General features: G+C 36.9%; 1 protein-coding gene across 4 annotated transcripts in view; it reads left to right on the top strand.

Moving 5' to 3' along the window:
* Hectd2 (HECT domain E3 ubiquitin protein ligase 2) overlaps positions 1-15924 on the top strand; it is an 80499-nt gene extending 64575 nt beyond the window's left edge. For 2 of the 4 annotated variants that reach the window (XM_027406341.2, XM_035441874.1), the window contains 10 exons: positions 215-322; positions 1104-1236; positions 2343-2431; positions 5019-5177; positions 7112-7186; positions 7871-7958; positions 8044-8150; positions 9691-9806; positions 10264-10407; positions 13721-15924. In XM_027406341.2, coding sequence (XP_027262142.2) covers positions 215-322; positions 1104-1236; positions 2343-2431; positions 5019-5177; positions 7112-7186; positions 7871-7958; positions 8044-8150; positions 9691-9806; positions 10264-10407; positions 13721-13841 — 1140 coding nt within the window. In that variant the 3' untranslated portion in view covers positions 13842-15924. Of the gene's footprint in view, positions 1-214; positions 323-1103; positions 1237-2342; positions 2432-5009; positions 5178-7111; positions 7187-7870; positions 7959-8043; positions 8151-9690; positions 9807-10263; positions 10408-13720 lie in introns of those variants that run through there. The other 2 variants (XM_035441875.1, XR_004768995.1) reach the window with 2 other exon arrangements.
* Positions 15925-17567: the final 1643 nt, after the last annotated feature.

Here is a 17567-nt window from a genome sequence, read left to right as displayed (position 1 = left end):
AGTTGAGCAAGATTTTGGTACCCACTGGCTATTATTGTTTCAAAATAAAGTAGTAATGTTTCACAAGCTAAAATATATGTAATTGGTTTATGAAATTATTTATGAAAGATAGCATAAACAAGAATTAAGCTATTTTTATTAATATGTTTTAAATGTTTTAAGTGAAATTATAGTTTAAGTAAAAGTGAAAATGTTTGCTTTCTTATTTAATTAGCAAAGTCTGGTGGATAAAGTATCTCGAAGACAAAGACCTGACATGAATATGTTATTCCTAAATATGAAAGTAAGGCGGACACATCTGGTTAGCGACTCACTTGATGAGGTATAATTTATTCCAAAATGGCATTGATTAAAATAAATTCAACTATGTGACTTATTACTAAAATTTTATTAAATTATTATTTCTATTTGCCAATATATATGCTTCTAAAAATTCTGATATAGTTAATATAAATTTTATATAAGTAAGCTATATTTCATTTTAATGTTTATTAATAGTTGATTAATTCCTTAGAAGCATTGATATAGGCTACTTAAATGCATAATTCATGTTTCTTAGTAGCTACCTGGATTCTAGACCCACCCATCTCTCTTTCCCATTTTAAATTCTCCAGACCTCAGATTGCTCATCTATAAATCTATAGGTCTGACCTGTGGGTATATCGGGCCTATTTAGATTCTTGCAAACATTGACCCATGTATGTATATTGCAAGGCTTCCTGTATATACATGCTGCAATCAGACCATCATGTAGTTAAGATGAGATAATGGCTATTATATCCATGTCATTTTCTTAATATAGTGTTGAAAAAGAAAGGGGATGTAAAAAGTTACTTTGTATTGTCATCTACTAAATTAAAATTTTGGATGCATTCTAATTCTTGGGGACTGTAACCTTCTTTAAGGCATCTGACCTCTAATTCTTTTTTCTAATCTATAAAACAAATATATAACACCTAGCTTATCATGTCTGGCAACTTGGATGGATGGATGAATGTTTATGGAAGTAAAAATAACTAAAGTTTGCCTAACATTAAAAAAAATAAATGAATTACCTTTTCATTGTCCTTTATTCTCCCTTACTACATAACTTCTTCAAATAGTTAACCCGGAAAAGAGCAGACTTGAAGAAGAAGTTGAAAGTTACATTTGTAGGTGAAGCTGGTTTGGATATGGGTGGCTTGACCAAAGAATGGTTCCTTCTTCTAATTCGACAGATTTTCCATCCAGATTATGGTGAGTCTGTAATGTTTGTGAACAGTGTTTCTCCAGTAGCAGCCCTGACATTTTCATGAGCTGTAAATAAAGAATTTGTACAGAGATAACCATACATCTCTTGAATAAACCAAATGCATAAAAGTGTGCCATTGAAATAAAGAACATTCGGTATTTAAAAACAAGTGTATTGTTTTCTTCTACACTAGTTTGTGACGCTGCTTTCATTAAATAGTGAATAGTTGTTTTAAGAAACAAGTCTGTGTTCCATGGAGATGGTTAGTCAGTAAAGTGCTGGTTGTGTGAGCCAGAGGGTCTCGGCTTAGATCCCCCCATCCATGTGAGAAGCAAGGGGCTGCCGTGCATCACTCCTCTGTAGTCCCAGCACTGAGGAGACGGATGGGTAGGTCCCTACAGCTTGCTAGACAACTAGTCTAGCCTAACAGGTGGACTCCAGAATCAGTGGGAGACTCTGTTTCAAAAATAAGGTAGAATGTGCCTGAGGAAGACCCCTGACATTAAACTGTGGTATCCACACACATATGAACATGTGAGCACACAGGTACACACATACAAACATGTATGCACACATGTAGATAGCACCAGACAGTCAAAAGGAAATAGTAATCCACAAGTTCATTGTTTTAAGGTCTTCAAATTTTATTTTATATAGAAGAAGTACTACATAATTATTAGTGTCTATTGAATGTTTTCCTTCAAAGGAGAATTTCTATATTTTATAGGGTACACATATCATACATATTATAGATATCATGGGTACACAGGTAAAATCTTTCTGGTAATAAGAGACAGGGTTGGCAAAGATAGATATTGAAGTGTCTATATAGATAATGCTCAAATTTTATTTTGCTCATAAGCTATAAAACTATAGTTTTATGAAGTTATCTGATTAGTTATGCCTTTTATCCTCAACTCAAAATATCAAAGAAAATCAAATGCCTTCCATATATATTTTACTAAGATTTGCAAATGTATTCTGTGAAATTTTTAGCATGAAAGATGGTTTGTAACAGAACTATTGCTACAATGATTTACTTTTGGTAGCTATCATATGTATTTTACCATCTCTTTTTGTCTTGTGGACAAATTGTGTTTCCTCTTTGCAGGCATGTTTACATACCACAAGGATTCGAACTGCCATTGGTTTAGCAGCTTTAAATGTGATAACTATTCTGAATTCCGATTGGTTGGAATTGTATCCTTTAAACTTTCCACTAGGAGGTGCTACTAGACTAAGGGATTTTTTTTTAAGGATTTTTTTTTTCAATCTGTATTTTAGAAAAATGTTATTTTAGAAAATTGAACATTATCAAATTTACTAATTAGATTTTCTCTAATCTGTCTAATATGTAATATCATATCTCCATAACCATAGTCTTAATACATTAAAGAAAATGGCTGAATTTAAAATTTTTCTCTCATCTCAAAATGATTACTAAAATATCAAAATTATCAAAAATATAAAACATTTTTTAAAATCTGCAGTATTTTCCATTTGTAATAAATTATTTTCTGTTCTTGGGTTTGTGTGTGTGTGTGTGCTCAGTTTGTTCAGCTTACTAAATTGAAATTGCAAGAATTAAATCTAGTTTTTTTTTTAATGTACCCTGAGTTCCTGAGACATTAAGGAGGTAACCCTAAAAAATGAAAAGTAAATGCAATGGGCAGTATTTAAAACATACATAATTATTTTACAGCCTTTTAATCTTATGCATCAATTTACCATCCTCAATCTCTATTTCAGGTATGTTGTGTAATTTATTCCTACATTGATAGATTTATAGAGATATTAGACATGATGCCTTGTACATTAGCTTTTCAAATTCCAAGAAATGTAAATGTGGAAAATAAAGGAAGAGGAAATAGATGATCTAGTGCTGAAGATGTGTGGGTTAAAAGAGAGAAAATTCCAACTTTGAGAAGTTTAGCATCTAAACAAACATATGACCATCAATGCGGGGTCATTTATTCTCAGTCAGAAGACCATGCAGCATGGCACTAATAAGTACTAAGGGGTTTGTGACTTCATTAAAAATCAAGATTAGCATAAAAATAGGTGTGGTGGAATTCTAAGGTGGAAAAGATGTGGTATTATGTTCTTCCCGGAAAAGGTAGGAACTTAAGCTGAGAGGATAAGGAGGATAATAGAAGACTGAGTTGTTACGGACTGACTACAAAGCAGCAACTACACTGGGACTTTTGGGAAATACTGAGCATCCACCCACTTAAGGCCTGTTTTGCGTTAATTGTGATTAAATCCTGAGGATGTATATGAAAGTTGAAAGAATAAATGAAACAAAAAGTATCAGGAAGCAATACTATACATTGAAATCGGCAAGTTAATTTGAAGTGTTTTGTAGATTGTCTAAGGTCCAAAGCAAAAGATTCCACAATATCCAAGGATGCTGAACAATGCATGGATTCCTGTTTTCTGTCACTTACAATTCTCACTGGAGTGTTTTCCACTTCTCTGGTACCTTTGACTAACTTGACCTATTAGAATTTCTTAATGCATGTGGTTATCATGCCATGCAATACTTATGTCATAGCTCAGAGTTATATTTTGACTTCCTAATATTTTCAATAAAGTCAGCTATTACACTTATGAAATGGTGCTATTCATAACATTGTGAACTGCAGTCATCTTCTTTCACAATGTTGGTAGGTTTTACTCAGTCACTACCCAAAAGATCATAGTAAACATGTTCTTATGTGTATATTTCATGTTGAGCAAATGTGTCTAAAATAAACGTGTCACACAATTATTTAGTATTTGATTACAGTTATTTTTAAGTGTAGTAAGGTCTGTAAATATGGTAATGTGTTTATAAGAAATAGAGCAATAAAACACAAAGTAATAATGGTAAAATATTGTAAAGATTATATCAAGAGCATTAATACAGTGACATTTTAAAAGTAGAATTGCCTATACCAAAAAGGATATAGGAACTGAGAGTAGAGACAGTATAGTACAGTGCACGTTTTCAGGGTGTTCACAGCACAGAGCACTCCAGTGACACCAACAGAAAAATTATCCCATCCCTCTTTCAATCAGAAAAGGTTGATTTAGTATGAAGTAAAGTACTTCTGTTTGTGAGAAGGCTCTGTAGCAAAGCCTATTAACCTACTTCCTTAGGTTTTAGGAATCTAACACCTAGATTTTTAAATGAAAATGTTTTGAAGTTATTGTCATAGTAGAGAATTATAAATTATAATAGTCTTGTATTATGATTATTATCATTGCTACTATCCTGATTATGTAAGTATATTTGAACATATGTTCAATATGTTCTCCTTCTACATACTAGCCTACATGGTGACTTAGAATGAGTCTACTCATACTATTATCTCATTAACAGTGTTTATACATCCATATGTTTATTCATTCCAGATCCTTTAACACAGCCTTGTTTAAGCTTTAAATAACTAAACATGGCAGTTTCTAAAAATCAGTGCTGTATTCTGCAGTGAATAAAACTCTTAGTGCTGCTTATAAAACCACCAACGTGCTTGCTTAAATTTAGCATTTTTATATACTAAATAATTTATAGGAATGCCTAAAGTCATTAAATCCTATTAAATGAACTTATTTCTGTGTTTTTTGTTAATCAAGAATTATAGTATGTAAATAAAGGAAAATTAAAGAAAGAAAGGTGTGTTGGACTAATTAAAAAGTCAGCGTTAGGTCTGAAGGAAATATGTAAGAAGTAGACTGATGCATAACTCAAAACTCATTTGTTGTCAAGGATTTTATGTTAATACTTAACATTTAGTATGCATAGCTCATGGGACTAGCTGTTTATAACAGCATCACCTTGGATATTCGTTTTCCTCCCTGCTGTTACAAGAAATTACTGAGCCCTCCCATCGTACCTAGTGATCAAAATACACCAGTAGGCATCTGTGGCGTTACCATTGATGACTTGTGTCAGATTATGCCTGTAAGTATGTTATTAACATCACGTACTCATGTAATGATGAATGCCTCTTTGTACAGTCTTCTGATGCTGTTCTTTAAAACAGGGCTTTCCTTTTAGACCTCTTTTCCATCTTGCTTATAGAGATAGTCACCTATTGTGCAATGTACTTAAGCTCTTACAGAATAGTTGTTTAAGTCTGATGTCATTGATTTGAATACAGACCATGCCATTTACTGGCTTTGTGAATTTGAGTGAGAATGTAACTTCTCTGAGCACTAGTGCCCTTATGGGAATAATAGGATTTTTTATTAATAATTAAAAACAAGTGATGGGCTGGATGTCTTACCAGTTAAGAGCACTTACTACTCTTGCAGGTTCATTCCGGTGCCCATATCAGGGTGTTGACAACTGCCTGTAAGACCAGCTCTGAGGGATCTAACACATGGCTTCTGCAGACCCCAGCACACATGTGCACTTACTTATACAGGACTTACACAAATACACATAATTTAAAATAAATATTTTAATGGTGATAGGCATATCAAGTCTCTACCAGCCTAGATTTGTATAAAAATACGTGTTTTCAAAAAACAAATTTTTAACTCAACAATTTTATTTTCACATTTCACAGTACAAGTGAAAACTACTTTTTTTAGTCCCACTTCTCCCATCCAAGACTATTCTCTTTGCTAGGAATGGGGAGAAGTCCCCCTTGTAGTGCCTCTAGAAAACACTCAGATGCAGCACTATGATCTTCTGGCAAAACAGAACAAGTAACAGAGAACTGATAACAAGCCTGTCTGCTGTTACCTGTCCAGTCAAGTCATGCCAGGATGAGTAGGCACCATCCTGGGGCAAGCAGGCAGTCTCAGCATTGGAGATTTGGGAATCATGGGCATATGGCCTCCCATGGGTGGCCTCATTCCAAGAGCAGGTCCTATAGACATCATCCCAAGAGAAGGGCCTATTGGTGGCACCATGGAAAGACCTCTAATGTGGGGTGTGGACATCATTCCAGATGAGGAGGACTCAGGAGACTGGGAAGAATTAGGATCATTTCCCCTGCAGGAGGAGGAGCCAAGGGTAGAGCTAGAGGTATCATTCCTTGTTGAAATGCAGCCATTGTTTTGTCAGTCAGGATCTGGGCCTGCTCTTCCATCATTTCTGATGGAGATTCACAGTCTCTTTGTGGATGCTACCACTGCAATGTGTCTTTCTTACAGTTGGTGGTCATGGGCAATACACATAATCCAGTAGTCATGACAAAATCACCACTGTCCTGCCAGATCTAAGGCCCTCAGTCCTGTGCTTTTAATGGAATAGAAATTTATTATGTAAGGTATATAAGATTATTGCAACCTATGACATTACTTATCTTTTCAAATAATTTAATATAAATTAAAAGTAATTTTCCATGAAGCTTGAAAACTTAAATATTGAGCCAGTTCTGCTTTTAAGTTCTTGTTCATAAGTAATTGAAGTTGTCAGAAAATATTTCTTCCAGCACTCTCAGGCTTTTCTTGGGAGAGGAGCACATGATACCTAAAATGTATAAGCCCTTAACATATGCGAAGTGCATGTCTAATGTTTAAACAATGCATCCTAAAATAGTAGCACACTTTTAGGAATATATATAAGTGAAAAGCACCAAAAATTCACAAACAGTAATGTGGCAGAGAGCCAGGAATTACACTGGAAATCACAGTAGAGCTCAACACCTGCTTGCTTAAGAATGAGCCATAGGGTTAGATCTCTAGTTGAACTAAACAATTTCCTCCTGCATGAACTTCAATTTTTCTAAGCCGTGGATGGTAGAAATCATTAACAAGTATCATATCTCAATTATTTGTCTTAAAATATGAGTTTACTCTGTAGTCTCACGGGTAAGGGTCTCACAGTCTGTTTCCTTACAATCTGAAGGAATGCTAGTTGACAGATCACACATTTTCTTACAGGAATTGGCCCATGGATTAAAGGAACTCTTATCATATGAAGGCAATGTTGAAGAAGATTTCTATTCAACATTCCAGGTACTGAAGAGAGCATACACTGTTTGTCAGCTGTATGTCATAATATGAAAATGCCACTTGTTACTAAACACTTTCGATTGGATGAACAAGCACCAATCAACACATAGGATCTAAGACAAGGACCTTAAGTGTCATATAGCAGTGCAGCGGGGGGGCCTGGTGCTCAGGAAAAACTGGGTTTTTGTGGACAGCCTGAGCTACACAGAAAGACCCTGTCTCAGTTCGTCTGAGAAGGGTCAAATCTAGTAATAGAAACAGTGGAGCAGAGGCATGCAGATGAGCATGCGGAAATGAATCCATCAAGGGCGTGGCACTCTGCTAAGCTGTTGCATATTCCTGTGACCCGTTTGCTTTTTACCAAAGCTGGCCTGCTGCATCACCCCTACACAGGAAGTTTAGGAGAAGCTAATGAGTCAGACCAAAACAGTCCTTTCTACCTCTCTTACTTGCCATACAAGTTTTGTGGGCTTCATTAAAGAATTTAATTGTATTTAACAGGAACCTGCTTTTTTTTTTTTAACCTCAGAATGACACCTCTTCATTCATATATATATGTCACAAAAAGTTTAGGCTTTTGGCAGTTTTGTGTTTAAAGGGAGGGACAGAACTGTTCTACAAATCTACTCACTGAAGCCCAGTGTTCATCAACAGTACCAATAAACATATCGTGGTATCGCCCATCAGGTTTTTCAAGAAGAATTTGGAATAATTAAGTCCTATAACTTAAAGCCAGGGGGTGATAAGATTCCAGTTACCAATCAGAATAGAAGAGGTAAGTTAGATGCCGCTTTTAATTGCAGTGAATTAGTACTTTTCATTTACTATGACTATGTAACAGATGTGAAATTGCTTTCCAGAATATGTACAGCTCTATACAGACTTCCTTTTGAACAAATCCATCTATAAGCAATTTGCTGCATTTTACTGTGGATTTCATAGTGTGTGTGCTTCAAATGCCCTAATGGTGAGTTTAAATTGTTGAGCTTTCAATTAGGTTTTGTAATGGTATAACAGATAACTCCTTAAGTACCTTGGTAGATGAGCTTTTAAAAGTAGAAAAATAGTTTGAAATAACAGTAGTGCTTCTGTTTCAGCCTTTCTCCTCTAGAGAGAAAACTGTGACTTCAGATCTTTCTTCCTTTTGCTGTATCTTAAATTAGGACTTAAAAAGCTGTAAGTGGCCAGGCGTTGGTGGCGCACGCCTTTAATCCCAGCACTCGGGAGGCAGAGGCAGGCGAATCTTTGTAAGTTTGAGGCCAGCCTGGTCTCCAGATAAGCGAGTGCCAGGATAGGCTCCAAAGCTACACAGAGAAACCCTGTCTCAAAAAAAAAAAAAAAAAAAAAAAAAAAAAAAAAAAAAAAAAAAAAGCTGTAAGTGGATGTTAAGACTCAGGAACAGAGCCCAGAATGGGAGTCCAAGGAAAAACCCGTCTCACTGAGTGAGGTGCATGTTCCAATAACCTGGGGTCTGTAGTTCATCTCCAGAAGCACGGTGGACTCATGGTGCTAACTAGAGTTAGAATGCCATATTCTGACTATCATATGATTTCTTCACCTCATATATCCAGGCCCATGCCACCCTGCCTCGACTATGTCCCTTCTGTTTTATCATGAGAGATTGGAGTAGTCTTCCATTTGAGTTGTTTTTAAAAGAAGAAAGAAGTGGACTATCAAGCTTACTTAGGGAGCAGGAGCAAGTAGCTTAGCACTCCACAGCTTGTTTTAGGGCAGTGGCTCTCAAACTGTGGATTGCAAAGCCGTTGACGTCCAGGGATCCTTTCACAGGGGCCACATGTCAGTTATCCTGCATATCAGATGTTTGCATGTCATAACAAGAGCAAAATGACAGTTATAGAGTAGCAACGAAAATAATTTTATAATTGAGGGTCACCACAACATGAAGAACTATATTAAGGGTCGCAGCATTAGAAAGGCTGAGAACCACTGTTTTAGAGTAACCTCTGTAACATGTTTGCTGGAAGTACCTTTGAAAAGTACTGTTGAGTTATGACTAAGTTTTATGACTCTCTGGGAGTGGGAGGAGGGAGAAAAGGAAAATAAAAATTAAATGGCACAGTATTCTCGGTTTCTCAGATCTAACCTCTAAGTGAGAACAAGCTCACCTAAAAGGTGGAAAGCTAGTGAGTGGCACAAGGCCGACTAATGCAGGCTCTGCAGTGCACAAGTGCCATTGAGTTGGCAGGGCAGCCAGCTTGTACACGCCGGTGCTCTCTGCTGAGGGTGGAGAAGAATGAGTTTGCTTCATGCTGGGTTCTGTTCTTGGTTTTCTACAAACTGCTAATTACCATTTTGTAAGATATAAACCGTAAAACAAAATAACTTGCTACAGTAGGAAAACGTAAGTGAAAAGCATTTTCTTCATCAAAAATCATTTGATTTACTAAAAACTGTCATGATTTCTATGATTTGATTCTTCAATTAAAATAGTTCAAATTTCATTTAAGACCATCATTTTTAATTATGGCTTTTATGATTATTGACAGCTGCTTCGTCCGGAAGAGGTTGAAATTCTGGTTTGTGGAAGTCCTGAGCTGGATATGCACGCTCTGCAGAGGAGTACTCAGTATGATGGCTATGCAAAAACAGACCCAACTATACGGTGAGCTCCTCACTCTCCAGATGCTGTGTCCAAAGAACAGATTCCAAAGTGGCTTCTCGTTTGTGTGGCTTAGAACTCTTCAACCACTGAAGTTAAATATTCTGTAGTCCACCCTGTCTTCATTCATTTCTAAAAATAAGCGAGTACTAAAATATGAATGCATTTAGCAATCCCCTTGGGAGAAAGTTATGTAACTTTCTATCAAAGTATAGAGTTTTTTTCAAATATGCTAAATTTATAAATAGAATTTTACTGGCACTGTGTTGAAAAATAAGACTTAGATTATATAGAGAGCAAAAACCGAGCTCTATGCTACCCATTGTTAGACTAGTTGAATAATATTATAAAATGTTATACTATTAGCAAACCTGTGTGTTAGAGAAGGTTTCTCAGAGCTTACTTTATTAGTATCACTAATTAATTAGGATTGTATCATTGTGTAAATTTCCTTCTATAGATACTTTTGGGATGTTGTGCTTGGATTTCCTCTTGATCTTCAGAAGAAGTTGCTACATTTTACTACAGGAAGTGACAGAGTACCTGTGGGAGGGATGGCTGATTTGAACTTTAAAATTTCAAAGAACGAAACATCTACTAACTGGTAAATTCTGGATTATAACTTTATTTTTAATGTATAGCTTATTACTAATTTTGGAATCAAAAGAGCCTTTTAGTCTGAAGTAATTTTCATGTAAAATACGTGAGGGTCAAGTGTGACCTTAAAATGGAAGAGACTGTGGCTGAAAGTTCCCCTGCAGGGTTGACACATCCCAGCACTGCAGGTGATTCCCTCCATCTGCTTCTTACAGCCTGGGTCAAGGAGTGCTTTGTGGTCTCTTCTAGAACCTTGCCTGCCTAGTAGTAGCATGTTGTCTATCCCTCATTTTTTGTATAAATGATTTTTATAATTAGGAAATATATGAAGTTGAGATTTTTGGAAGGGCCAGAGGTAACTATTGTTTTAGTACTTTAAGTTCTTCTGGTACTCCCCATCTTTTAAATCTCATGCTTATATGAAGTGATAAAGACCATGACTTTTCTAGTAGTGTTAATGGGTAGTTAACGCTGGTCTTTACCCATTCCAATATTCTGTGCCTTCAAAAAGAACTTCAAATAGACACAGCTTTCATTATAACACAGCTCACACACTGAACATTCCTCAAAGCCCACCTCAGTCCTTTCATTTTAGAACTTGAGTTGGCCCTGTGTTTTCCCAGTTGCCACCACCCTGGTGCTGTTACTTTTCACCTCATTCCTAGCTAAGTTAAGGCCTCCTATCCTGCTCAGGTTCCTGTGCAACTTCTTTTCTGTGACACTGGTCTGGCTCTAACACACTGGGAATTAGTAGCTTTCCCCAACAGTCCCATTCCTAGAGTTCATCGTTTCTGTTTACGCCCACACACTGTTTTGCATCATCCTTAAGACACACTTGGCCTGCCTTCCTCCTTTCCTTTGATTTGTTCCCTTTGCATGTGGTATGTGCTTGCTACCTCTCATGAAGATCCTTTTTTAAATTTCATTTTACATTCCAACCTTAGTTCTCCCTCCTCCTGCCCTATCTTACCTCCCTCCCAGCCTCCCCCCCCCATCCACTCATCTCCCAATGGGTAAAGGCTCTCATGAGGAGTCAACAAAGTCTGGCACATTAAGTTGGGGCCAAGTCCCTCCCCACTGCATTAAAGTTGAGCATGACATCCCACCATAGGGAATGGACTCCAACAAGCTAGCTCATGCACAAGGTATAGATCCTGGTTCTGCTTCCAGGGGCCCCTCAGATAACCCAAGCTTCACAACTGTCTCCCACATATGGAAGGCCTAGTTCATTCCGCTGGAGGCTCCACAGCTGTCAGGCCAGAGTTGATGAGTTTCCACGAGCTTGGTTCAGCTGTCTATAGATTTCTCCATCAAGATCTTGACCTCTGTTGCTCATATGTCCCCCCTCCGTCTCTTCAACTGGATTCCCGGAGCTTGGCCTGGTGCTTGGTTGTGGATCTCTGCATCTGGTTCCATCAATTACTGGGTGAAGGTTCTCTGATGACAGTTGAGTATTCACCATATTGTTGTCTTCTGTGACACCAAAAAGTCGTCATTCTCTCAATAAATTCCTTTTTTATGTTTCACCTTACATTGCAGTCGTTTAGCTCTGGTAGGTATATTGCTAGGTATATTGCTCCATGGTTAAGCACAAACATCTGAGTTTAGATTCCCAGCACCCAAGTAAAAAGCCAGGTGTGGCCATTAGCTTCTAACCCCGGAGGGAGACGGGGGACATATGAGGATCACTGGGGCTTGCCCACAGCCAGCCCAACCAAAGACAAGTTTTAGATTCAGCCGGGGACCCTGTTTCAATGAAATAAAGGCAAAGAGTGCTCTAGAGAAAAGACACCCAGGACCCTCCCTGGGCACCATGTGTGCATATGAATGTGCATGTGAGTGTGTGCACCACCACACGTGTGCATGAGCCTACCCCACACACACAAGTAAATCAAATGATTATATTTCAAAACACAAATGAACATATATAATTAAGAAATTTCTGTCTGAGTCATAATTAAAAGATCTAAAGTGAGAAAACTTCAAGAGAAGTTTTTGCATTTGAAGATTTATTTGTTCAACAGAAATTTTTTAGAATATTTATAGCAACTAAAATATGATCAATTTAAAGGGTAATATGAATAGCTTATTTTTACTAGAAAGACAACATAAATGTCTCCAATTATTTTTACTTGAGAGATTATTTTAGGAGCTAACATGGCTTAGCTCTGACTCTAGAATCCCAGCAGGAACCTCACCTTGATTGAATATAATTGACTGTCAAAGGTACATGACATTTCCATCCAGTACAGTGACGGCGTTCCCTCTGACTAAGAATTTTCAGCCCTTCCATAAGGTACACACACTGTTGAGGACGATGTGTGTTGAGTGTGAACAGCACTGGTTTTGGGGTCACACTAGACTGGGTTTGAAAGTCAAGCTTCCCCCTCTCCAGCTCTGTAGCTTTGAATACTTGATCTGTATATTCCCATGTCTAGGTTTCCTCATCCATACACTGGGGATAGCAACTGTTTTAGGTTGCTTTGGGGCTTAAGTGAAGCAGTGCATATCAGACATATGCTCCAGTTCTAATGGTAATCCCGGGGCTCCATAAATGATGCCTGACCTAGTGTTTGTCTTTTTGTATGGTCTCGCAGTATCGGTTCTGACGAGACAGAGTTCTTTAAAGTGTTCTCTGGCTTATTCTCCAGTTTTACATACTGACTTTAGTGAAAGCTATTGTGCTGCTGTGGAGTTGGTAAAAACAGATGAGAAGGATCTGGGATACCTTTAGAAACTCCAGTGAAGATAGCAGTGTCATCAGGTAGAATGTTGCAGGAGCTGATCAAGAGATTTCAAGGACCTAATACTTCATGTGCAGAGAACAACAGCTTTGAAAGAAAGCCCAAAATAGTTTTCATGTCTTTCTGATGAATCAAGACTGAACTATAACAATATGCTGTCCACTATTTTGCTAGGTGTTTATTACTTTGCAGTCTTATTCTTTTAATGTAAGTGCAGAGTTTACCATATCTATGAGGAAACAGATTTGGAGACATTAAGCAATTCGAACAAAGTCCCACAGTTGGTAAGTGAGGGGAAAAGTATTTAAATTCAAATCTGTCTGACTCCAAACAAAATGCTTTTCAAATTAGAGTTTAATGAAGGCAGGCATGCAAGATTGTCTCGTCTGTACACATGTTCCTGCTGTCTAGAATGTCACTTGATACATAAGTATTCGGTGAGTATCTGTCCAATAGAGAAGAACTGAGTCATCACATAACAGTAAAATAGAGCTGAATATATGCAGTGATTTTTAATGTCTCAGTTTTTTGTATGGGTTTTAAGACAGTATTCCTCAAAGACTTATTTTTCCCTAGGTTACCTGTGGCACACACTTGCTTCAATCAACTCTGCCTTCCCCCATACAAGAGCAAAAAAGATCTGAAACAGAAACTGATAATTGGAATCTCAAATTCAGAAGGTTTTGGACTTGAGTAACCTAGAAGACTTGAAATACAGTATTTTATATGTAGCATTCACTTCCCTCTTATTGTGCCTTTAACATTTTCATTTTTCTGTTTTAAAACACTTTCACAAAGCTCACCACTTTTAAAATAATGAGGGTTTTTTTTTTACTCAAATACAAGAAATATGTATAGTGAAGGCATGATTAAAAAAACAAATTTATTAATAGTGTAAGGAAACGAGCATATGGTAGAAACAGTCCTGGGTCCAGTGCTCTTTTCTATAGCATTTCGTTGTTTTCCATATGTAGTTAGTCACAGGTGTCCACTGGGATGGCCACATGCACTAAAGAGTGCATTATGACATGATGGAACCCAGTGGCAGATGTGTGCTGGCAGCACACTGTAGCAAAGAAGATAGCTACATTACCATAAAGCATGTAGCCATATTTTCATACAAAGGTAAACAACAGTGTAATTGCAAATGCAGTTTACAGGGTCTTTTGATATATTGGTTTGGGGTCCTATAAGATCTTTTCAACTGTTGCTGAAAAGCATGTAAATAACTACATAACAGCCTAAGAATCATGGGATTTTGATAGTGCCATTTATTGCTAAAGATTTATTTTTACAAAGTAAATTTAGGGTTTTAGATGTGTATACAGCTTTTACAAATCAATAAAGATGATTGTACAAGAGTATTTTCAGACCAATTGGATTCATGGTTATATTCTTTTAAGTATTGTTAGTCTGCATGCTCACTGGCAGTAAATGGGATATTTGAGTAATCTGTAATGTTTCTACAATGGTCATTTCTTCTTAAAAATCAAGATAGAGAAAATTAAACTGAACTAGTCATTGCTACTTAATTAATTACAAGCACAAAAAACTGCCATTTTATATATTTTGATGAACAACTTACCTACATTTTTGATCACCAGTTATATGGAAACTTTGGGAAATGTAGGTTAAGGTATTTGACAAGAGTGAAATACAATAAAAACATTTGTGTCAAAATGATGTAGCTTGGTATAAAAGAAAAGTTTGACATTTTGGCTAAAATGTTTGTTTTTCACTGGATTCTAAATATAGTAAATTCAAAAGTACCCTTGTCTTCTATTTCTAATAAAGTAGCATGTAAAACTGCATTTTTAAGTCCCAAGTTTTTTTTTTCAAGTTATAGCGAATGAAGCAGTTTTATTGCCATGTTACAAACATTCCATCTCAAGACTTCTCTCATTCTTTGATAACTTTTCTTCAGAAAACTCTGAAGTTTTAACATTTGCAATAAGAATGAAACCAGCATTTAGTACCAGCATATGATCCATGTGCAACTAATCCTTGGCCCGAATCTTCTCAGAGCTAGGCCTCTCCTCGTTGCTATGCTTCCTGCACCCAACCAGCAGAATTCAAGGGTGTAGGAACACATCAGCTTGCCCACAGTTCTGAAACCCACCCACCCCTGCTAGAACCTAGTTTCCCTCCCTGTGCTGCTTGAGACCACAAATGACTACTTTTCCATTTGAGTATACTAAACGGATAGTTCTTTAAAATCTCAGAAAGCTAAAGGCACATTGGGTTTGGTTCATACATTGTTTTTAATTCATATGCAAATAAAACTGCTTCTCTCTTGCACTGCTTGAATTAGAAAGTACCATGTCTAATGTAGGTTACTACTAACAAGCACAAAGAATCATGTATACGAAACCAGATTTAAGTGTTTTAGGTAAAATGTAAACAAAGTTCTTATCTGTTAGAGATGACTCATGGAAATAGTGTTGGCTTGGTCTGCATGTCTAATGATGTATGTGTATTGATAGCTATGTCACATTTAGTAAGTACACAAGCAAGCCAAGTTTAAGTGACAAAGTCCATAAATATTGGGGATTTCTGTTGTCTCTTATTAAGTTGAAATTTATAACCATTAATTAATAAGTCATATATTTATGCTCTGTTTTGGTTTACAATGTAATAATACCTCATTTTAAAAGTAAAAACCACTACTGTTACATTTTAATTTAATCAGCTAGAAAATTCATGTAGCTTTTTAAATATATATCTGTTAATGATATCTTGAGTTTTGTATCTGCCGTAGTAAATTAAAGCATTGCAAAGTATTTATTAGTATTTATAAAATGTCTTGTCCTTTTTTAAAAGACCTATTTATTTTTTTCTGTATGATAAGTTTTTAGCAGTCCTTTTGTACAAATATGTATTGTATTAAGTTAATTTATGTACAAACATTTTCAAATATTAAAATTATACAGTCAGTCAGGCTTCATTTCATTTTTTAAACTCTGGGCAATTAATTAAAACAAGATTAAAATATAAATCATACTGCTCTTTACAAGATGTTGTGATTAGGAAAATTTCTAAAACATACAGCTTCAAAAGCTATGTAGTTAACAGCACCCAGTATAGTCAATTGCCTTATCATATTCTTAGTATGAGACACATATCCAATAACTGAATGGTTGTAGCTGGAAGGTTTCTTGTCCCGCCAGGACCCACTGCTACTTCAGCCCCAAATAAGCACACTGAGACATATATTAATTTATAAAACTGTTAGCCAAATGGCTAGGGCTTCTTGCTGGCTAGCTATCTCTTAATTTTTAACCCATTTCTATTAATCTGTGTATTTCCACATGGTCTTGGCTTACTGGAGAGTGCCAGGACCTGTTACTCCTTCGTGGTCTACATAGCACCTCTTCCAGGTCTCTCTCTGCCTGCCTTTCCCAGAATTCTCCTCATCTCCTAGTCCCGCCAATCTTCCTGCCTCTATTGGCCAAACAGTGTTTTATTCATCAGCCAATAAGAGAAACATGTATACAGAAGGACACCCCCCATCAAATGGTCACATAGATAAGATGTCTTACCAAATAAATACATAGTAGCAATGGAGTACACCCGGAAGTGGACATCCTAGGACATTTTATTGACTGCAGATAGGCAACTTCATATGTTCAGTGTTCTTCCCTTAGAACCATTCCTTTGGTTGTTTCTCTCCTGTCCATATTGTCCAAGCTTAGGAAAGAGAAGAGATACTGAAAATGAGGAGAGAATGCTGTGGATAGTCAGTATCACAAAAATCTATTTCTAACATTTAGGAGTTTGATTCCTTATAAATAATCTTTAGGAGTTATTTATGGGTTATGAGAGTGAGACACAGAGAAACAGAAGACACACACATGTAGAAGCAGACATCCATGTCAGATTCTTTATTGCGCTTCACCTTATTTTTGAGACAGAGTCCCTCCCTGACCCTGGAACTCACTACTTGCAGTAGACTGGCTGTCCATGAGTCTCTAGGCTCCCCCTGTCTCCCAGTACTGGGGCTCCAGATGCACCTCCACTCTGATGTGTTTGCTGGGAATCAAACTCCAGTCTTTGCGTTTGCACAGCAAGCTCTTTACTCATTGAACCTTCTCCCTGCTCCTACTATGGATTCTGTTAAGTTACTATGTTGCTACAGTTTGAACCTAGATCTGAGAAAGGTGGGTTTTCTAGGAGGACATGGGTCAGTCAAACCAGCTAGCCATCCATCCTCAATACTACAGTGCTAGGCTTTGAAGGCAGAGAGTTTAACCTCATGTTTAACTGCAATGTCTCCATTGAAAAGTAGAAATCATTTGTAAGATGGAAATAGCAGTCTCTCTGCAGTTTTTAGGGAAGGTGAAGGGGGTTAATGTGTGGACACACAATGACTGGCATACAGTGCACAACGGGAAAGGCTGTGGCATGGTGCTGGGGCGATCCTATC

The sequence above is a fragment of the Cricetulus griseus genome, chromosome 3, assembly GCF_003668045.3.
Source record: "Cricetulus griseus strain 17A/GY chromosome 3, alternate assembly CriGri-PICRH-1.0, whole genome shotgun sequence".
Lineage (NCBI taxonomy): Eukaryota > Metazoa > Chordata > Mammalia > Rodentia > Cricetidae > Cricetulus > Cricetulus griseus.
Note: the sequence above shows the minus strand (reverse complement) of the source record. Positions and strands in the feature narration are given on the sequence as shown.